The sequence below is a fragment of the Diprion similis genome, chromosome 11, assembly GCF_021155765.1.
Source record: "Diprion similis isolate iyDipSimi1 chromosome 11, iyDipSimi1.1, whole genome shotgun sequence".
In the NCBI taxonomy this organism is placed as follows: domain Eukaryota; kingdom Metazoa; phylum Arthropoda; class Insecta; order Hymenoptera; family Diprionidae; genus Diprion; species Diprion similis.
In genome coordinates, this window is record NC_060115.1 from 5,988,872 (window position 1) to 6,011,090 (window position 22,219).

Here is a 22,219-nt window from a genome sequence, read left to right on the forward strand (position 1 = left end):
ATCCACTCGATAAGCAAGTGGATAGAGATTGGCAAACGGAAAGCTGCCCAATCCGTTGACTCAGCATCTCAAGTTTCACTTGTTCACCTAACGAAAACATATTTCGAATCATCATAGACGAGGGACAAAATTTGGTTATTAACTTTTGGGGCTAATACAGCAAGCAAGCACCTGCAGATATGCGGAATCCGAGATGACGGTTTATAGACTGAGTTCCGTCGAGAGGTGTTTTTTGTTTTCAATTCAAAGCGTGTTTTTCAACACACCTACCCATACGCTCTACATTCCCGTTTCCCATATATCTACGCGACCGTAAATCATACGTATAAACGTCTTGGGCGAGTGATCGAGGGTGTGTGTGTATATGTATAATATCCCGAACAGTCTCGTAATAACGAATTGCCGTGTCCGATAAATAATTCAAGCAGCTGTATACGCGTTTCGATTTTTCGCTCTATATATATATATATATATATATACATATATATGCAGACTATACCTTAGCTTCGTTCTCCCTGTTTTGCAAATAACACTATCCCTCTTTTACGTTCCACGTGTGCAGATTTTGCGGTTGAAACTCAGCTGCCACCGAGTTGAATATTTCGAGATACCGTTGTTGGCCATTTAAATTTAGCAAAGCACTTATGCACGCTTTGATGCTAAAAAAATTTCACCGTAGATCTCCTGGAGATGTTTATAGCAGATTGTAGTAATCGCTTTTTTCAGACATCGTAGTTTGAACCAACTCGAATCGACCCTCGTTTACCCAAATTCCACCCCTTCTCTAGTCTTAGTTCCACCCTGTTACAGAATTCAGAAGCACAAGCATCGCTTGGCGCGTAAGTAGGCACTCGGCTACTCATACAACGAGCCTATAAAAGCTGGTGGTCAAAGGGTGGGCCGGGGCATGATCGTCGATGATGATGAATAGACGAGGGAGTGGCCGAATACCGTCGATATCGAGGGGGTCAATTATATCGGAGTCAAGTCCGAGCCCATAAACCCGGCGTGGAACCACTTTTCTTTTCTTTTCTTTTCCTTTATTTGCCATCTTTTCTTTTCTCCCTTTTTCTTTTACCCTCGTACAGAATCAAACTTTTTCAACGTACCAATTGCAGTAATTTAGTTCTTGCACTGTCTCGCCTATCTCCGAATGCGACACTCTGTTATTGCAGGACTTCTTTATAGCAAAAAAGAGAAAGAGAAAGAGAGAGAGAGATAGTAGAGAGATACAATAATCGATTTCCAGATAAAAATAACAAGCTGTAATTGATTTCGTCGAAAAGTAAATTTCTTCGCAAAAAATTCTTTCATAAATTCAGAAAAAACACGATTCTTTACTTTCTCATGTTAAAAATTTAATAGAAGCACAGCAATTCAATCCGTCCGTTATATCTGGCGCAGTTTTACGTTGTTTTGCAAGTGATCGATTAGCTTGACTCCGTGGGTAGCCACCACATGAGCAGAGGTCAGAAGTATCATAGAATCTTTAATTAATTCAACCAGCACAGAGGGCGAGATACTGTACGTTCGACGAGATGTCGTACAAGTTTCATCGACAACACTGGGGCTGTTTGCTCCAGTAAACAGCGTCAAGTATTGCGAAATTACGCGAAGCGGAGCGTTTACATAAATTGCGTCATTCGTCACTACGAGGACTTCAACTGTCGTCAATCGTCAATACAATGATGTGTTCGCAGTTTCTTTCACCCCGATGAATCGATGGCATTTTTCCCAGTTTTTCCTCAGACTAGGTCGCCACGTTCCAACGTGTATCCGCAGTTCGCATATTTCGCGTCGAATGCTGCAATCGGAAATTCGGAATATTTGGCACAGTGCCAAGATGCGTAGATTATATGGTACACACAGCTTGGCGAGCAGCACATGGTAATTGGTTCGCGTAAATATGGGTCTTTGTGGACGGACAGGAGAGGAAGGAGTCGTTTATAATCTGGTGAGACTGTTTTGTCCCGGGATCTCTCTTTATCATTTCGCTTGACAACGCCCCCCTCTGTCCCAGCTCATCTTCATCTCCAATTTTCATCTCAAGTTTATTTCACCAACCCATGGAAGAATCATCCTCTCGAATACGATGCAAATGGGAGTTACTCTGGTCGAGAGCTTAACGGGAACAAAAGTGGCGTAAAATAAGAGTGTCCGAGATACTTTTCCTCGAATCTGAAAGAAATCACGGCACATAATTCAAATCAACGCTTTCCTTTTCCACAGTGTTACGAAATCCTGAAAGACGCCTGTACAAAACTGAAGGGTAAACCACAGCCGAGTGGAAAGCCGTTTGCTCCCGTACACACGTTCGTTTTCAATCCAAAGTCGATCACCATGGGTCAGCTCTACGGTGAATACGACATCAACACCCACGAATGGTACGTATGGAAATACCTCAGCTCGTTATAGGCCACTTTCTGTCTGGTATTCAAGCCAGTCTTTGTACATTGTGACCAAATTGAAACACCGGAAATTCGCAAGCTTCTATACCGGAGGTTTCATGTCGCACGAATACCCCGTGCATACCTCCTGTCCTCAAAGGTCGAATGGCGGTTGCCACCACGGCCGCGAAACTTTACCATGAAATCGAATGTCGAATGACTCCGGTTTAATCAAACGGTGAATGTTGGCCTAATATGCACCGGCTTCCGGGACACTGACAAGTTTGGCTTAGGCTGAATGGATCATGGCTTTCACGTTGAGCTGTACAGCCGCTCACTACCGCATGCGAACGAACCCTCGTCTTCCCTGTGACATTCAACTTGGAGACGTGGAGGATATTAAAGACAATGCTACGGGTGGTTGGTGGCATACCAAGCTATTTTCTCGCTGGAATTCGCTGGCGATATTTCTAAAGACGATGATAAAGAGGGTGAGAGTGGAGACGGTAGATAAGAAAAATCGGCTAAGGATCATGCGGAAGTTGCTATTCGCTATTACGTTGGAGGGTGATATTTCCCGGGTGAAATCATCGACGAATCCCGATCGTTTTTATTTCCCTTACAATTACAACACCGCCCTCTGACTCTTCGTTCAGGACTGACGGTATCCTGTCGAACATGATACGAGCCGGGACGACGGCTGCCGATGAAGACAAACGATGGTACGTGTTTGACGGGCCGGTGGATGCTGTGTGGATAGAAAACTTGAACACGGTACTTGACGACAACAAAAAGCTCTGCCTGACTTCCGGGGAGATTATGAAGCTCGTGCCAACCCAGACGATGATGTTCGAAGTCGCCGATCTGCGCGTCGCCTCACCGGCTACTGTGTCCAGGTACAAAGTTCGACCCGTCAAGTCACTTCGGAGCGTTTCACAACAAATGCGAGAAATTATTTCTCTTCGTATCGCAGGTGCGGAATGGTTTATGTTGAGCCAGGGGTCGTCGGTCTTAAACCGTTCGTCGATTGCTGGATCAGAGCTCTGCCTGAGGCTAGTATTTCCAGTTATCTCAAAATGTTTTGCCGCCGTTATTTCATGCGCTATTGAGTTCAGTCAACAGCTGAGGTGCCTGAATTCTTCATTTGAAACAGAGACGGTTCGTTTAACTCTCAGATAAGGTGATGCCGAGGTAAAAATTCCGCGGTGAGATGTCGAATAAAATACAAGCGTAATATTCAAGTAGGCACACGATCTTTATTGCTCTTCTTTGTTCGCGAAAAATTCTTGTGATGCATTCGTTGTCCTTACAAATTTTTATAATATAAGAATACGACGGTGTAACCAGATTCATTCGATACTCGCCAAAGATTTCTTTTCTTTCGAACGAACTTTATTTACATTATTGAGGTGAGAAAATAGGTTTGAGAGTCTAACGAACCTTCTATGTTTAAATTAATTTCTAACACCGCTTTGCGCTGATTCTACATGGCAAAACTGTTGTGTCGATGCCAGTTTTTACGCAGTCAATTATTCCCTTCTTTTTTTATTTACAACAGAACATGCAGGGTTTTGCCGAGACACTGTCGACTCTTTCTTACTACTTTATTTTCCCTGGACTGAAACTCCTGCGGCAACAGCTTCACGAAATCATCGGAACTGTGGACAGCGCGATGGTTACATCGTATTTTAACCTCCTTCAATTTCGCATCGGACCCATGGCTGGTCGGGATGGAAAAGCGCCACCGTCCCTTGTCTTCCAAAGACTGATACGTGAGTTTGAACAATTGGAATTAAGGGTTCTACAATATCTCGAGTATCCCTGTCACGGGGTTGAATTCTGACATTTCGTGTTTTTTGCTTATCCCTCTATTTTACTGGCAAAAAGGGATAATGCATCGATATTTAGTCAAAACATTAGTCACGTTTAAATGATCCTGTTTACAGAATTTTTCAGTCATCATATTTCAGGCGTGTGGTATCAGTAGAAAATTCGCATTATAGCACAAAAGGTTGTTCTTGGGTTTGCAATCGTTCTACGACCGATGAAATAATTGATCTAATTTTTGGCGTCTTATAATTAGTTATAACGAGAAATGGCCGTATTAGCTAACCGAATTGAATTACGATGGGCACTCCGGTTTTTCCCGGAATAATTAGTCATAAATTTAATGAAATTCCGCCGAAAACCCTTGTGCATACCTAATGGCAAGTTTACCCAAAACTCGTCTCGACCTTGGAAAACTTTTCTAAACCTTGGAACCGCTAATCGTTGACGATTTTTGTATCGATAAGACAAAATTCACTGTGAAAAAAGGAACCACTTCACCTACCTTTGACTGTCGCGAAAGGTTAAACATTGCATTAAAATTTTTATTCGTTTCATGATAAGCGTAAGAATAAATCTACACAATGCGCGTTGTTGGACGCCACAGATTAAATCTCTTTCCTTTTCTCTCCACTGTTATATTTAGCAAAACTCATCTCGCCCTGGGTCGCTTTTTCTGTGGTCTGGAGCCTCGGGGCGACATGCGATCATAAAGGACGTCGCATCTTTAATGATTGGATGCGAAAAATGCAAAAAGATGGAAAGCACGACATGCAGTTCCCCAACGAAGGGATGGTTTACGACTACAGGCGAGTGTCTTCTTATTGTTTCCGCAATCCGTTTACTGGACATACAGCTCTCGACTTTGTTGCTGGTCCGCATACAATGATTTGATTAATTGTTCAGCCGAAATTGGCTTGGTCATGTATTTCAATACTTCGACAATTGTTCGTCAGTCTCCAATAAATACTTGCGGAAGAACAATAACTCATGATTGATTCCGTGATGTTCGCGTTGAAAGATAAAGCTAAAAATGGAAATTGTCTTTTTTTTTAAAAGGCTAGTCATTTCACGAGGGAATTTGCACTAGCTGCCGAAAGTAATAATAAAAATTTGACTGAAATGAGTAGAATGACTACTAATCGGTGACACGTTGAAAAATCAATATTTTGAACAACTCATCTTTCGTTACTTTAATTTAGCGTGTTTAAAATTTCGATATATCGGCCATTCCAAGTTTTGACCCTTACCTAACCACCTAATGTGCCTTCATCTCCTTTTCTCGTGTTTCTCCCAAAAAACCACTGACATTATTCCCTTTTTTTTCATCTCTTGTAATATTTTTTACCTCTAATTTCCAGGCTACACGACGGTGGGTTCACGGATCCCATAACTGGGACCGAGCCCGTTGCGCCAACATGGGTGAAATGGCTCGAAGATATTCCCTCGATAAAAATCACATCCGATACAAAGTTCGAAGGTGGGTTATTCGAATCGTATAAAAAATCGCGGAGGAATTACCTGGAAATTACCGATCTTCCGCTTCCATTGCAGACATGGAGGTGCCGACTATCGACAACGTGCGAAACGCGGCTCTCATCGGGTACCTTCTCGTCAACAACAATCACATACTCTGCGTCGGGCCCACTGGAAGTGGAAAGACCCTGACTGTGTCGAACAAGCTATCTCGAAACATGCCCAAGAAATACATTTGCGATTTCATTACCTTTTCCGCCCGCACTTCAGCCAATCAGACTCAGGTGAGTCAGTGTAGTGACTCCCGACCCTTGAGACCCTCGATAAATTTGCGATTAACTTTTATCGAAGGACCTGATCGACTCGAAGCTGGAGAAACGACGAAAAGGTGTCTACGGGCCGCCCATACTTAAGAAGCAAGTATTTTTTATAGACGACCTCAATATGCCCAGTCTGGAGATATACGGCGCCCAACCGCCCATCGAACTGATCCGTCAGTTCATGGATTTCAGCGGTTAGTTGATTTTTTTATTTGACTAAATTCCGTTCGTTTCCTCAGCACGTATATGTGTTGAAAAACCTTACTTCTCTCCATCGATGAAACGACCGACTTTGCAAAATGATTATCGCGTTGAAAGCTCTAGAGCCTATAATATCTACATCAAATCTGTCGACGCTTGCTGCTCTAATTGCCGCGTTCTACAATCTTCCTAATACGTTTCAACACGAAATTTTTACGACAAACAGTTATTAGAGATATCGTATCAGTTTTTTTTTCTTCTCATTCTATCAAAGTGAAAAGAGACGATAAGTTGATCGGGTGTGGGCGGGAAACGTCTTTCAGACATTTGTCCTCAAGTAGAAATCTCGAGGTGTTTGATCTTTAGAACAATGAATTACAAACGCGGATGTAAGGAGAAGTCAGTTAAACGTCAAAGAAAGATGTAGAAGAAAAAAAAAGAGAGAATAATATCACACTCTTATTTGCTCGGTGTTTATCAGTCGCTGGTCTTGAAAAGCATTCCGTTTCTGCATTTCGTTTTCCACATGACCCCGTCCGATTAGACATGAGAGTTTGCAACCTCATTCCTTCATCCACTCGAACATTAGCATGTCGGATGAGAAAAACTTTGTCAAAAATTAAAAAGGAGAAAAAGAAATCTCGAGGTGCAAAAAATGGTCTGCTTAAAAACGGAGCAGAGGATAAAGATGATAGGAAGGGGAAAAAAAGTGTGGAAATCAACAGACAATGAACTGACGGTATTCTTCGTTATTCGTGCATAAAGAGCTGATGCCGAAGTGGCAATCAGACACGAATTGACGAGGGTATAAGAATGATGAGACGCGATTTTTGAGGATTAGGTTCAGTCCAGAGGTCACGATTAAGGTCGCTGTATTTTATCGCTGGTAGATCATCCCACGTGAAAGAATCGAGAGAAAAAAAAAGAAGGAGAAATGGCCGGCAAAGAGACGGTGGAAACCTATTTCATGTCAACGTTGAGAGTATAAGGACTTCGGGATAGGTGTTCAAAGTGTTTTTCAGCCATATTTTATAGCCTCGAATCGGTCAATTCTTTCTGTTATTCACCGCCGCGCCGCCCCCGCATCAACAATTCTCCCGTTGATCCTGTAATATAAATATAGAATAAAACGATGTGAATTTTTTGCCGCATTTCTGAAATTATCAAATTAATTTTACCGCGTTGTATCAGGTTTTTAAATAGAGCGTATACAGACCGGACTGAAATCCCGATAATTTAGCCGATTTTTCGTCCACCGTTCCATCGAGCCGCGGTCTTTCATTGTCAGCGAATCATACGACTGCGGTTCAAAGTCCACAGAATCATATACCATTCAAAAATTCCTACGCTCTCTCGCTCTCTCTTGGTGAATATTGGAACACTCGTCGACGTCCAATTATTTTCCCCGGGGTCTGACTCGCCGCCTGCATCGGGTTATTTCTGCGACCTCGTTTTCTCTGATCATGAAAATAACAGGGGGTCACGCCCGCTTCCAGCAATAGAAAAAAAATCAATCAGTGCATCTCGCTTTGACATTATTACCATCGGCTGTGTATTATTAGACGCACACTGGCAACTGCAGTGCTTCATTGCAGCGCGAGAGTAAATTGCCGGGTCTTTGGTTAAGGGAATCAATGTGTAGGGCAGATCTAATCATTCGCGAAATTCAATCAGTCTCGGTTCTAGGTCATGGCATTGCAGTGTATTACGTCATGATGGAAAGAGAACAGTCCCGAACAATTAAATCGAAAGGTCTGCACGAAAAGATAACCGAGAAACGCATTTAATTAACCACTCATTATAGAAATGTGGTCGATTTTGTTGACCTTAAGTGAGGTACCGATCACTTTACAAGATGATCTTGGAGTTCCTCAAAGTCGTAATAAAAGGTCTTAAATAACGTTGAGCATCGCCGGAGGTTTTCAGGCAAACCGGAGTAATTATTTACACCAATACTGGGGCTTTTTGGTTTCCGCAACGTTTGCACGGGCCGATTGAATTCCCCCGCGAGTGGTGAAATTCCAGATTTCAATAAATCGATTAAACCCGCAAGGCTGTAACTCCAGTTACCCGATCCACGTTTTGTTTTCAAATTTTTCCTTCCCGTGACAGAGGCATTGAATGTACCTTCGGACGTGAAATTTCGAGTACCGCAGAAGAAATGATGAATATTCTGCTGGATGTGAAAGCAGCCAGAAGTCACAAGATTTTCGGCTCTTAGCCACCGGTACTGACATTCATGTATTCAAAAATGCTACCTCGTAGGATTTGCCCTTGAATGGATTTGCCGGAGGGCGAATTTCATCCATGCAGGAAAGGGTCGGTGACTCAGCGATGATGTGTAATTCCCTGAGAAGTCGGCGTAAGCTTACCAAGCTGGAGACAGTTGCGACAGGGATTTGTCTGGAAGTTTTTTTTTCACCTTCTACGAATCTTTCTAGTAATTGGAACGCGAGTGATTTCAGACATGTGGAAAACAGAAAGATTCTGCGTCAGCGTTTGGGGAGAAAAACTTCAACACGCGTCTCTTGGAAAATCTCCACAAAATATAATCCAATTTCACAACAAGAAGCTCCACTCTTTAGTCAAGCAGCTTGAATTCCATATTCTTCTAAGCTTAGAACAGGGAAATTGTTCCACAAGAGCAGCACTCTTGGGGACGAAATTTATTGCTTAACTCCTGTTCCTGGTGCTCAAGACGGCAATATTTTTCATCATGTTTCTTTATAAATCGTAACTCGACGCTTATTAGTATCGACCGCTGACGAAACGGCGTTTAATACATTTTTTTCGTGATACTCGTATCATGGGACGAGTTCGAACAACTGCGAAGCTTGTTAAACGACAGAGGATAAATTCCTAATGCTAATCTTTTCGTGATTCTTTATCTTGAGCATAATCCGGGTCAATAAGAAATAGTCCTATGTGATCAAGAATAGGATCCGCTTGTCAAGGAAAATCAGGAGAAACTAATAGTGACGCGAATTGAATTTTCAACGCATTCAATATCCGCGAACTCAGGAAGACCGGAAGTTCCGTATATACGAATATTCAGTAACGCTCTGTTGCAAGAAAATTAAATTTATTACGTAGCAAAGCGAACATCTGAAAGGGAGAGATAATAGCACACGGAATTATTCGTCATCAACAGACGACAGAACTGGGTCGCTCTTTGTGCACTGAACAAGATTCTGTGTTAATTTAATACTCCTTCACCTAGTTTCAGGCAAAAATATAGTTTCCTCCGAAGCATATCCGAGGCTTGCTGGACTCAAGATCTGAGGTGCAACCTAATAATACACTCTACACCAAAAGACCATTTATTTCTTGTAAATAACTTCCGATGCAGATAATTGTTGCCTCTCTTAAAATAATAAGTCTCAAAAAAATGGATCAATTGCTTGGACAATTGGCTACAAGTTTTGCGCGAGCTCGAAAAAGCTCGGGACGAGTGTCGATATAGTTCTTGACGACGTTATACGATATGGCCGATTCACCGGCCACAAACCCGATCGATCGCGATGGTATGAACACATCGACGTTATAATGTGCAACGCGTCTGTTATTGCAGGGTGGTATGATCGAACGGAAATTGGCCAGTTCCACCTGATTTACGACTGCAACTTCGTGGCGGCCATGGGGCCTCCAGGTGGGGGACGTAACCCGGTGACGACGCGACTGACCCGCCACCTTCACCACCTCGCCTTTACAGAAATGGAGGACGATGTCAAGGTAAAGTTGTAGGAAAGCCCCGCGAGGTACGTGAATGCCTCGTTCCACCCCCGAGTACCGTCGAAGTATTTTCCCCACTGCGTAGGTGTGTCGGTTTCGTGGAATTATCTGCGTCGTTTCCGTCGGCTGTAGCATCAGCGGGGTGCTTTGGGGATGGAACAAATACAGGGATTTTCCCCCGAGGAAAGAAGTTCCTCATGTGCCGCGGCCTAGACCGAGGATCTCGGTCTTTCGTCCTTGCGGTTCTCTGTTTGCTTCTGGTAGTTAACTCTAACCGCAATTAGCCCTCGTAACTCACCCCGTAACTATCAGTAATTTTACATCCCTTCGAGCTCCGATCCGGGGGGTGCTTCTACTACAAACGACGTAATCGTCCATTCGCTGCACTCCCGATGTTCTCCTTGTACCAATGCTCCTGTTCTTTTACCCCCTCTTACAGCTTTTATTCCGCGACGCCATCCTACAGTGGAAAAGTCCGCTCACCTCAGTAATTGCACACTTCCAAGTAACCATGTGTCCGGTGAAAGCTTGGCTGCTGTGTATAACAATGGCTGTATATATATATTCGTTCGTTTCCTTTCTCCTATTGCATTTCCATCCAGTAGTTGAAAGGCGTGATGATTGACTGCAGAGTCGACAGGAAAAATTGATAATTCCGAAAACCCTTCATGACTGATGACACATTTTTCGATTTATCTAGAAAAACATATTTGGCACAATTTTAAATTCTTGGATCGAAAGGACGGAGGATCTGCAGGAACTGTTGGATGTTACGGTAACCGCGACTCTCCATGTATATAATATTATCATATCTGAGCTGCTACCCACGCCTGACAAGTCTCACTACACCTTCAACCTCAGGGATTTGAGCAAAGTATTTCAAGGGATTTTGATGGCCAACCCGGATAAGATTCTGGTAAGCGATTTACTGCTAGGAAATACGCACAAGGGAGTTTCGCGAGACCAAGTTTTATGGCTCGTAGTTAAATTCTCAATGTCTCTTTGCTGCCTTATCACAACGTGAATTTCAAACTTCGTGTCGGGCTACGTGAAATAATGCGGAATTATTACCTTTTTTTTTTATCGCGCTTTACAAGCTTCGAACTTTACGAGCTCTTTCGATAGCGTGGCATGTATTTGTCCCGGAGATGTAATCTGTCGAGAAATTGTCAGCAACAAAGTGCGATGAATTTTCTGTTCAAGTCGAAAACAAAAAAGAAAAAAAATGTCAAACGTGTCTCTTACGCGGATTGACAAACTGGCCGAACTTTAGTCTAAACACGTGTAAGAGATCATCTGTCACAAGGGTTATTGTAGATGAAATTTATCCCTTCACTTTGTCACGTCGAACTGAAGTTTCTTTCCGGGGGCGGATGGAGAATCTTTTCTTTACAGTGATAAATAAGTTATACGAAGGGATCTGCCGGTATTGCTTTTCGGCTTTAAGCACATTCTTCGTAAATTTTAGTGCTGAATATATAATACAGTACTTTGGTAATTAAATTTCTCGATATAATGACCCACTCCGTTTTTGACCTTTCCTCATTGAAATTTCATTAAAATCTGAGGTAACTTCGTGTTCATCATGATTATTATTCCATCAGAGAGTGGAGGAATTTTTGATGCTGTGGTATCACGAGAATATTCGGGTCTTCAGCGATCGATTGGTGAACGACACGGATCGAGCCTGGTTCGATAACCTGCTCAGAGAGATACTAGAGAAGCGGTTTAACTGCGATACGGACAAAGTTATCGGCCACGGAATTTTACTGTACGGAGATTTTCTAGATTCCTTTGGTCAGTACGTGAAAGTAACCAGCATGGCGAAGGTAAAACACAAACGATTTCCGCGTTATCGAATAGAAACCATAACAAACCACGGAAATATCCACGCCACTTGCCACTCGGTATGGTTCACGTTAACCGATTTTTTTTCCCACTAGTTGGAACAAGTTCTTCTAAATACTCTCGAGGAGTACAATGTTTCAACGACATCGCCAATGAAGCTGGTCTTCTTCGAGGACGCGATGGGGCACGTCTGTCGAATAGCACGTATTCTGCGCCAGCCAAGGGGAAACGCTCTTCTACTAGGAATGGGTGGCTCAGGTTCCTTCCCTTTCCCTATTGCACGAGTCTCATCTTTTTATCATCGACTATTTTCTTTACGACAAACTTTTCTGTCCACAGGCCGTGCGAGCCTTACGAAACTGTCTGCGTTTACAATGGAATACGACTGTTTCCAAATCGAACTCAGCAAAGCCTACGGCAACAACGAATGGCGAGAGGACATAAAGACGATGATGCTGAAGGCCGGGACGAAGCGACATACGATAGTTTTCCTGTTCTCGGATAGTCAAGTTAGTATCGCGACTCGTCGATCGTAAGAAAAAGGAAAATGCGGATCGCGACCGTATTTCAGTCGTTTTTCATCCTGCTTCCATTTCTTTATACTCCATTCGAGTCCTCGCGCCTGTACGGAGATCATTGATCACTGAAAACGGAGTGGTCTCAAAGTGGCAAAAACATTTTTTCCGAATGGACCAGTCCTGAAGACGTATCGCGATCGTTTTTCTCCCATACAACCTTGCGATTCTTATTCGACTCCGTTTAACACGCGACTATACGTATGTCGGCGAGCTTTCACTTGAGCAGAATTTTTTTCCAATCAGATAAAGAACGACTCCTTCCTCGAGGACTTGAATAACATACTGAACTCCGGCGATATTCCGAATATCTACGCGGCGGAGGAACTCGATTTAATATACCAAGTTATGCGCGTCCCGACTCAGGAGGCAGGCCTACCCTTGACCAAGAGTAACCTTTTCTCAGCATATCTCAAAACCGTCCGTAGTAACCTGCATACCGTCGTCACTATGAGGTAAGCTTTAAGCCCGGTATTTCCTCCTTCCTCCTCGTCAAATCTCCCATTGTTTGACCATGTTTGCTGAGATTTAATTACTTTTGCGGAATCGCAAATCCTCCAGTCCACTCGGTGAAATATTCCGGGCTCGATTGAGGCAGTTCCCAGCCCTGGTCAACTGTTGCACCATCGACTGGTTCAGCGCCTGGCCTGCGACAGCTCTTGAGGTGGGTTATTGCGTCGGTTCCCAGGGTTCAGAAGCTTACCTGACAGTCGTCTCGTAGTATATTCTGAGCCCAGCTCCGTGGAAATAACGAGCAAAGCACCGTGACTGTAACACCTGCGTCATCTTATGTTATCCACGATTTATGTTACTTAATCACGGCACCGTCCATTCGTCGTAGAGCGTCGCCCTGCAGTACCTTAGCGAAATCGATGACACCAGCATCTCGGGAAGTGCCCTTCCATACATTGTCAAGACCTGTCAGTTCATGCATTCCAGTGTCATACAGGCCAGTGCTGACTTCTTGCAGGTGAGCGAATGGCATTCGATGCTCCATTGCAAAGCAATGGAATTGAAAAACCGTAAAATACTCCTCCTTCAATATGTTTCCGTTTAGGAATTATCTCGGCACAACTACGTGACGCCCACCTCGTACTTGGAGTTGCTATCGAGCTACACGGTCCTGGTTAAGCAAAAGAAGGAAGACCTCTTCACGCGGGTGAATCGTCTGTCATTGGGTGATTGAACTTTTTTAGCTTCGTTAATGTCATTTACCTTAAACCTTAGAGTACGGTTCGTCATTTCCGTCTTCACTGTACTTCTTGCAATTATCAAATATCTGTCCTCCGCCAAATTATCGTTTCAGACATGCAATGATATGAGGCTAGAAGGGGTGAACGATCTTGAGAGTCTGGGGGCGGAGCCTTGAATCACCTTCAGTTATCGAATTAGGGGTTAAAGCACCCATAGATCGGTGGAAGTATGTCGCCACCCCGCTGTAATTTCATTCATTTTCTACCGACGGAAAGTTTTCCATTAATTCTGACACCCCCGATATTCATCCCATCAAACGAGACAGATATATAAATTCCAGACTAGTCTGCTTGTCTCGTGTCTACGGATTGGGACAATCGGTGTATCTGCGTCGGTGGATGAGAGAGGAGGCACACCTCGTCGTTAGCTCACTACGTCGCTAGTCGTTTAACGCTAAAAGTTTTGGCCGGACTCCAGAACGTGGATCAAATACGAGCCTAACGTCATCTCATTGACCCTTTTAGACGACGAAAGAAGGTAAAAGTGCCTCCCCTCCATCCCCTTTTTCGACCCTCCTACAATGCAAAGAAACACGACGGCCCGGGTACGTCAGGTCTTTGACGAACAGCTGGATTCTTCGAGACATTTAGAAGACGCGTCAACAAATGAAAGTGAAATATCAAATCACGGCCGTCTTTTAGAAAAGGCTTTTCGTGCTGACTAGATCACGACGCCCAGAAAACAACGAACGTTGCGTAAGTCGGTCATGGTCCATTCGAGTGAGTCAAACCTTTTAAGAAAAGGGAGACTAGGGCACCGCTTGTTTTGGCTGACTTAGTATTTCTGTCTCGGCTTAGGTTTCATTATCATTTCTGTATTCTTGACGAGCAACGATTTATCCGAGCTATACGGGGTCTCCGTTTTTTCCGAATTCATAATGATTCGCGGTGCGATTGTTTGGATTAAAGCTTCCGGGTTTCGCGCGTGTAAGTCTTCGAAGCTTTTCACTTTTAAGCCGGTGGCACTTGCCAGCGAGTATTTTTTATCGTAGAAAACACCGTCTTCCCTCAGTCCTAAAAATATTCAGGTTTTCAAGTTCACCGCCTACACGGAAATTCTGCTACGTGAATTATGCACCGCGGATTGATTTCCTTTTTCTTTTATCCAAGTACATCCGGCATATCGTGCGATTTTGACGATCTAAGTTTTCTGTCAACGATACGTCCGATTTATGCGTCCATCTTTTGGCGCGAAGTGCTTCTATAAATTCCCCTACACTACACTATCTTGTCGGCTTAAGTGAGTTACGCTGAGAGACGGAATTCTATCGATTATTCTCACACCCGGTATATCGCACGTGCCTTGATTGTATACAATATCTCGTCAGGCCCTGTATTCCCCGTTCAAAGCTTACGGAATCAGTGGCATGCAGACCCTGTTCTATAACCGACTTGACAAACGTGTCCCTTGGAAAATTTACTTGTGCTGCTCTCCGTCATAATCAATCAGCATAGATTTACGTTCACCCTATCTATGATAATCTCACCCTTACAGGCTTTACCTGCCTGCCTGCTTGTATTTGGAGAGCTTTAATTGTCCGTGTTTTCTTAGTCGTTCCGGCTACCCTCGGCGCTAAGCTCATTTAATCTGATCGCCCTTTTCGGCTCTCAGGACTTGACAAGTTGGCGTCGACCCAAGTCGAGGTTCAGGAAATGCAAACGCTCCTCACTGGGATGAAACCGGAACTCGAAAAAGCCAGCGCCGCGACTGCCGCAATGATAAAAAGGATAACCGCAGATACGGTTAAGTGCGGGGACAACCCAAATCGGATTTAGCCGATAAAGTAATCCCGAGCTTACACTTATCTCGGTATCGATTACAGATTGAGGCGGAGAAAACGAAGCTCCTGGCCTTAGAGCAAGAAAAAGAAGCGTCCCGCGTCAAGGAGGAATGCGAGGCGATCAAGGAAGAGGCTGAGGCCGATCTGAGTGAGACTTTATCACTTTCTTGCTCGACGACGAAATATTTCACTTCAAATTTTGGCCAAGTCCTTGAAACTTTACATCCCAGCGTTGTATCCTGCACAGAATAGCTATGCGGAATGACGGTTTGACCATATATTTTTAGGCGAAGCTAGACCGATGCTCGAGGAGGCCGAGGCGAGCTTGAAAGCCTTGAACAAGGGGGACATAACGGAAGTGAAAGCAATGAAGCGACCACCGGTGGGCGTGGTCCTGGTCATCGAGGCTATCTGCATAATAAAGGACGTCAAGCCGCTGAAAGTTTGTTCAGGCGTTCGATAAGCTAGTTCGAATATATCCGCTACCATCGTAGAGAATTTCTGTGATAACAGTGAAACATTTTTTTTTCATAAATTTTCAAAGTTACCCGGAAAAATGCCCGGCGAAAAGGTGCTGGACTACTGGACGCCGGGTATTCAGATGCTCGCCGACGCCGGGCACTTTTTAAACTCCCTCGCGAACTTCAACAAGGAGGACATAACCGCGGACATGATAAAAAAGCTCCAGCCATACGTCGAGAATCCAGCTTTCCAACCGGTGCAGGTGATCCAGGTCTCCCGAGCTTGTCACTCCCTCTGTCTATGGGTCCATGCCATGTACAATTACTACTTTGTCAACTTGAAAGTCGCCCCGAAAATGGAGGCGCTTGCCCGGGCCGACGAGGCCCTTAGCGAGACGAAAAAGACGTTGGCAGCCGCCATGGAGAAACTGAAGGAGGTCGAAGAGGGCATCCAGAACCTACAGCAGTTGCTAAAGGTCGCCGATGACAAGAAGGCCTTGCTCGAGAACGAGAAACAGATATGCGAGGACCGGATGCTCCGAGCTGTTCGCCTTGTCGTCGGTCTCAGTGACGAACAAAAGCGCTGGATCTCAACCGTTGCCAGCATAAAGATTGCCCTGCGGAACGTAATCGGCGACATACTTCTGTCCGCCGGTAAGCCGTGAATCAACAGCTGCAAACTTGAAAAGCTTAAGCGATTACAGATGGTGCTTTTATTTTTTCAGGTGCCGTGGCGTATTTGACACCCTTTACCGACACTTACCGAGAGCGGCTTCTGGGCTCGTGGTATTCGGTGCTAGGAGAGGGTGTCCCCCACACAGATGGTTGCACGCCTGTAATCACGCTCGGAAATCCCGTCGAAATTCGGAAGTGGCAGATCGATGGACTCCCCCGCGACGCTTTCTCGGTAGAGAACGCGGTGTTGGTTATGAATTCCAAACGATGGCCGCTTTTCATCGACCCCCAGGGTCAGGCAAACAAGTGGATAAGGAATATGGTGAGAGTAACAATTGAGATTTGATTTTTTTTTTTGAAAGCAATGCAGGTGTAAGATTACTTCAAAATTCTTATTATATTGTTTTGTGACTGACCGTATAGGGTAAAATCGGATTGTCTATAGTGAAAATGAGCGATATGGATCTCATACGGGTTTTGGAAGGGTGTGTTCGATTCGGAAAAAGCTGCTTGATAGAGAACGTCGGAACGTCATTGGAGGCGGCGTTAGATCCGATCCTGAAGAATGCATTGTTCAAACAGGGAGGCCAAACGGTCGTCAAGTTGGGTGACAGCGTGATTCCGTACAACAGTGATTTCCGACTTTACATGACGACGAAATTAACGAATCCCCATTACACCCCCGAAGTTGCGATCAAGGTGCTGCTCGTCAACTTTACTCTCACCTCCAGGTGAGTCGGTTGAACGTTTGATATAGAATTTACGGAACTCGGCGTGATTTGAAATCGACTGACAATTTCTATTCACACAGCGGCCTGTCGGATCAGATGCTTGCTCTTGTGGCGATGCAGGAACGACCTGATCTCGAGGAGGCTCGGAGCGCTCTTGTTATCGCCAGTGCGGAGATGAAACAGGATTTGAAGGAAATCGAAGACCGCATACTCTATCGACTCTCGATTTCAGAAGGCTCTGCCGTTGATGACAATGACCTAATCGTTACGCTTGAAGCGTCCAAGATCAAAAGTGAGGAGATAAAGGTCAATCTTCCCTCTTCCTTAGTCCTTTTTTCATTCCGTCTTACCATGTGTCAAATGTCATACCAAAAGTGTTCAAAAAGCAGTCCTTTGATCGTACTTTCCTTTTTTCTTTCCATATCGAGCAGGAGAAGGTCGAGAAAGCTGAGATAACTCAGGCAGAAATCGACACCACCAGGAGCATGTATATTCCGGTCGCCAATCGTGCTCGTATTTTGTTTTTCTGTCTATCCGACTTGCAGTACGTCGACAACATGTATCAGTACTCGCTCGAGTGGTTCGTCAACATATTCATCGCGAGCATGACAGCTACGGATATAAGCAGTTAGTCGTATAGTAGATAGTTTACAGGATATATAACGCGTATTAGAATATCGCACCTTAAAAGAGTCTCCGCGATTCTAGGTGACATCCAGGTGCGAATTGCGACCATCAATATACACTTCACTTTCAATTTGTTCTCCAACGTTTGCCGAAGCCTCTTCGAGAAGCACAAACTGCACTTCGCATTCCTAGTATGCGTGCGGCTCAAAATAGATCAGAATCTCATTGACCCAAACGAGTGGAGATTCTTGCTCTCTGGCGCTACGCCATCGCAGGTTGGTACTGCAGAGCACTTTGTAAAGCACTCCAAGCTCCGACAGATTTTCGATTCAAAATAAAGACCTTTCAAGCTAACGCCTTGATAACATCGGTCGTTTTCAGTTGTTGCCAAATCCATCGCCAGACTGGATATCACCACGTTGTTGGAGGGAAATTCAATCGTTGCAAACACTGCCCAAGTTCAACAACTTCGTAGACTCGTTTGTGGGATTGGTACCAACATTCAAGACTGTATTCGATGCTCAGGAGCCGCAGACGTGAGTGGCATGCCCAAGTGCCCGGACTAAATTACTAAGATTTTGAGTTTCTTCGTGTCTCCCCGCAGGATTCCGTTTCCTCAGCCATGGAGGGATTCCCTTGACGACTTCCAAAAAATGCTAGTTCTGAAATGCCTGCGACCAGGAAAGCTCACCAACGCCATGCAAATGTACATTGCGAAGTTCCTCGGCGCCCGCTTCGTCGAGCCCCAGACCACCGAGGTCTCCGCCATGTACCAGGACTCTGAGCCGACGATACCGCTGATTTTCGTCCTTTCAACCGGCACCGACCCGGCTGCGGATCTGTATAAATTCGCGGACAGATTGAAAATGGGTAAAAAGTTGTTCTCTATATCACTCGGTCAGGGCCAAGGGCCCAGGGCGGAGCTGATGCTGAAGCAGTCAACCGAAGTCGGGAACTGGATCTTCTTTCAAGTGAGACGCGGACGGCTTAGTTTAGGATTCCTTTAACCGATTATTTGATACAGAATTGCCACCTCGCGCCCAGCTGGATGCCCAGACTCGAGACCCTCGTGGACGAGCTTTCTCCCGAAAGTACGCACCGCGACTTTCGATTATGGCTCACATCCTTGCCCTGCGCTCATTTTCCAGTGAGCATTCTGCAGAACTGTAGCAAAATCACCGTCGAACCACCCCGAGGTCTCAAGGTTGTATCTCATTGTTGATTAATTAGTGACTCCGAAGCAATCGCTGGATTGATTTTAGGCAAACATGCAGCGCGCCTATCTCACTCAAGTCATGGAACTCGAAGATCATCTCAACCTCGAAGAATCGAAGATACCTGACTTCAAGTATATGCTGTTCGCGCTCTGCATGTTTCACGGCACTCTCCTTGAGAGGCGGAAATTCGGTCCCCTAGGCTTCAACATCCCGTACGAATTCACCAACGGAGATCTTACCATCTGCATATCGCAGCTCCGCATGTTCCTCGCAGAGTATTCTGACCTGCCATTCAAGGTATGAATCGGTTGACCTGATTTCACTCGACGATGCCGTCACTTCCTGATCACTCTCCGTTGTAGGTGCTTATTTACACCGCCGGGCACATCAACTACGGGGGTAGAATAACGGACGACTGGGATCGGCGATGCGTGTTGACGATTCTGGAGGATTATTACAGGAAAGAGGTTGTCTCGCCGACTTATGAGTTCGACGCCAAGGGCGTTTATCACCAGGTAGGTGGACCGGGGTCGAGCAATGCGCTGTTTGATCACTGTTTTCATTCATCCACCTTCGTTCCCCTAGCTTCCTGGCGATACCCCGTTCGCCGATTACGTAACGTACATAAAAACTTTCCCACTAAACGACGATCCGTCCCTGTTTGGGCTCCACGAAAACGCGGACATCAGTTACGCCCAGGCGGAGACTTTTGCGTGTCTTGATACTCTCCTGGCTCTCCAGCCGAAAGAAGTGGGTGGCTCCGCAGCGAGCAGCATGGAAGACGTTTCCTCCAAACGAGCTAGAGATATTTTGGAAGAGCTTCCCCCGCTCTTTAACCTCCACGATTTTTATGAAAAGTATAACGATGCTTCTGCGCTGTTCTGTTTTCATATAAAAAGATCGCGCTTTTCAAACAGACAACGTTTACTCAGGTACCCGGTCCTCTACGAGGAATCCCTTAACACCGTTCTCTACCAAGAAGCGAAACGGTACAACGGACTACTTCAGGAGTTGATCGTGTCTTTGAACGACCTTCTCAAAGCGCTCAGAGGCCTCGTCGTGATGTCGGAAAGGTTGGAGACCATGGCGGGCAGTCTCTTCAACAATAAAGTGCCAAAGATCTGGGCGGACAAGGGTTACCCATCCCTCAAGCCTCTAGGTACGCACCTCACTCGCTCTATTTGTGATTGTTCTTTCACTCGTGTGAGAACCTTGATTTGTTAAAGGTGCCTGGGTCATCGATCTGAAAGAGAGGACGAAGTTCATCATGGAATGGTACAACATGGGAATCCCCCCGGCCTTTTGGATATCTGGGTTTTACTTCCCTCAGGCATTCCTCACTGGAACCTTGCAGAATTTTGCTCGCAGATACGCGATCTCCATCGACACGATAGACTTCGGCTTTGTGGTGCGTGTTTCTCTATCTTTCCCTTAATGGTAGCTTTTTCTATTGTTTGCACACCTATCAGCAATGGTCATCCTAGATTTAGGATAATGGAAACGTGATATATTCATATATTCACTTCCCTACATTCATTACATCCAAAGGTCCTGCCCAGCAAACCGGAAAAAAAACCAAAAGATGGATGTGCTATTTACGGACTATTCCTCGAAGGATGTCGATGGGGTGGAACAGCCCTTGCAGAATCATTACCCAAGGAACTTTATACCGGTACTGTTGTCACTTTTCAACATGTAATACTTTCACCCCATCACTGGTCATCGCTGCTCTCATTACTGTCTATTCGATTCTTTCGCACTGTAGATATGCCGACAATAATGCTGATCCCCGAGGAAAATCACCAACACCCTGACCGAGGAATCTACGATTGTCCAGTTTACAAAACTATGACTCGAGCTGGGACCCTGAGTACCACAGGACATTCGACTAACTTTGTACTTTCCATAGAAGTGCCAAGCCTAAGGCCTCAGGCTCATTGGATAAAACGAGGAGTCGCCCTGCTCTGCGCACTCGACTATTGAGGGTGGAAATTCTCCGACACTCCTTTCGTTCAAGAGTCTGAGTTAAGAGTGAAAAAAACTTTTCACTTAGATTCTTTGTCGGGTATTACTTTTGTTCTTAAGTTTCTGTACACCCCGAAAATAGGATTAAAAGAGTCTCGTACCATTAGCGTAACTCAATAAAACTCGTCTTTAAAAGTGAAATCTTACCTGGCGGTGAATGTTCAGCCACCTGTAACGCAGACAACAATTCTTTACCAATAAAGAATAAACGCCTCAACATTTCGCTGTTATGCTATGATTCCTTCGTTCCTCGTTATTTTAGGTACACAATACCTAGTGCTTCTACCCTTCATATGTTTAACTTGAAGAAGAGAAATCCGGAGCAGCTTATTCAGCGTAAAATTCACCCGCTTCGGCTAAAGTTTTGTTTATATTTCGTGGTTTCACCTAAGGCGTTTAAAGTTATAAGTATACGCAGCCTTATTGAAATTCAGTACACCTACGGTGTTACGTTGCTCGTTTCGTTACCACTTATTGTTAGAATTAAGTTACCAGGGATTGGGATGGTTGTTAAGATCTCTAGAGTAGATATCACAACGTCCTCTAATGCGTATCAGCACCGAAACATGAATGGGAAAACTTTGGCCCGGCGTTAATTGTGTTGGGAGTCAATTTCTTCTTCCTGAATATTGTCAAAGGCGTGTAGTTGTAACAGAATCGGAGAGACTGAGACACGCGTGCTTGAAGTTTGCGCGTTTATTGCGGCAACTTTGCCTTACCTGAAATTGTCTCAAAGTACATTGAATCGGCTGAAATTCCCGGGAATTATCAACGAGACGCAGGCTTGCTAACGCGAATCAGAAAAGGAAAAAAAAAGTGTAAAATTTTATCTCCAAGGTGTTTACCAGGAGGATTTTCGCTAATTACAGCCGTTGACACTGTTTCACGGTGAATGTTTACCCTTAGGTGACACAGATACGCACCTTGTTTAACCCCTGAATTTATTCCCAGCTCTGATGAATATTAATGCCATTTTCCAATGTAGGTTGCCTTCGCGCTGATCGTGAGACAATCAACGAGAGGTACATACGAGTTTATCTAGTCATCTGCCCGCCTGGTGACGAGATCGCATCGTAACTTGTT

General features: G+C 44.7%; 1 protein-coding gene across 1 annotated transcript in view; it reads left to right on the top strand.

The window, feature by feature from the left end:
• The window catches only part of LOC124412741 (dynein axonemal heavy chain 1-like), a 67,254-nt gene extending 46,039 nt beyond the window's left edge, over positions 1–21,215 (top strand). The window contains 36 exon segments of the mRNA XM_046892863.1: positions 2,230–2,384; positions 3,044–3,283; positions 3,361–3,439; positions 3,946–4,159; positions 4,861–5,023; positions 5,576–5,694; positions 5,769–5,974; positions 6,042–6,204; positions 9,783–9,943; positions 10,644–10,859; positions 11,548–11,772; positions 11,887–12,049; positions 12,131–12,300; positions 12,613–12,821; positions 12,928–13,030; positions 13,208–13,336; positions 13,424–13,544; positions 15,232–15,362; positions 15,443–15,548; positions 15,688–15,842; positions 15,945–16,515; positions 16,587–16,858; positions 16,960–17,267; positions 17,348–17,573; positions 17,699–17,894; positions 17,976–18,169; positions 18,276–18,430; positions 18,499–18,865; positions 18,919–19,098; positions 19,157–19,408; positions 19,474–19,626; positions 19,697–19,968; positions 20,044–20,270; positions 20,338–20,519; positions 20,660–20,783; positions 20,877–21,215. Coding sequence (XP_046748819.1) covers positions 2,230–2,384; positions 3,044–3,283; positions 3,361–3,439; positions 3,946–4,159; positions 4,861–5,023; positions 5,576–5,694; positions 5,769–5,974; positions 6,042–6,204; positions 9,783–9,943; positions 10,644–10,859; positions 11,548–11,772; positions 11,887–12,049; positions 12,131–12,300; positions 12,613–12,821; positions 12,928–13,030; positions 13,208–13,336; positions 13,424–13,544; positions 15,232–15,362; positions 15,443–15,548; positions 15,688–15,842; positions 15,945–16,515; positions 16,587–16,858; positions 16,960–17,267; positions 17,348–17,573; positions 17,699–17,894; positions 17,976–18,169; positions 18,276–18,430; positions 18,499–18,865; positions 18,919–19,098; positions 19,157–19,408; positions 19,474–19,626; positions 19,697–19,968; positions 20,044–20,270; positions 20,338–20,519; positions 20,660–20,783; positions 20,877–21,094 — 7,125 coding nt within the window. The 3' untranslated portion in view covers positions 21,095–21,215.
• Positions 21,216–22,219: the final 1,004 nt, after the last annotated feature.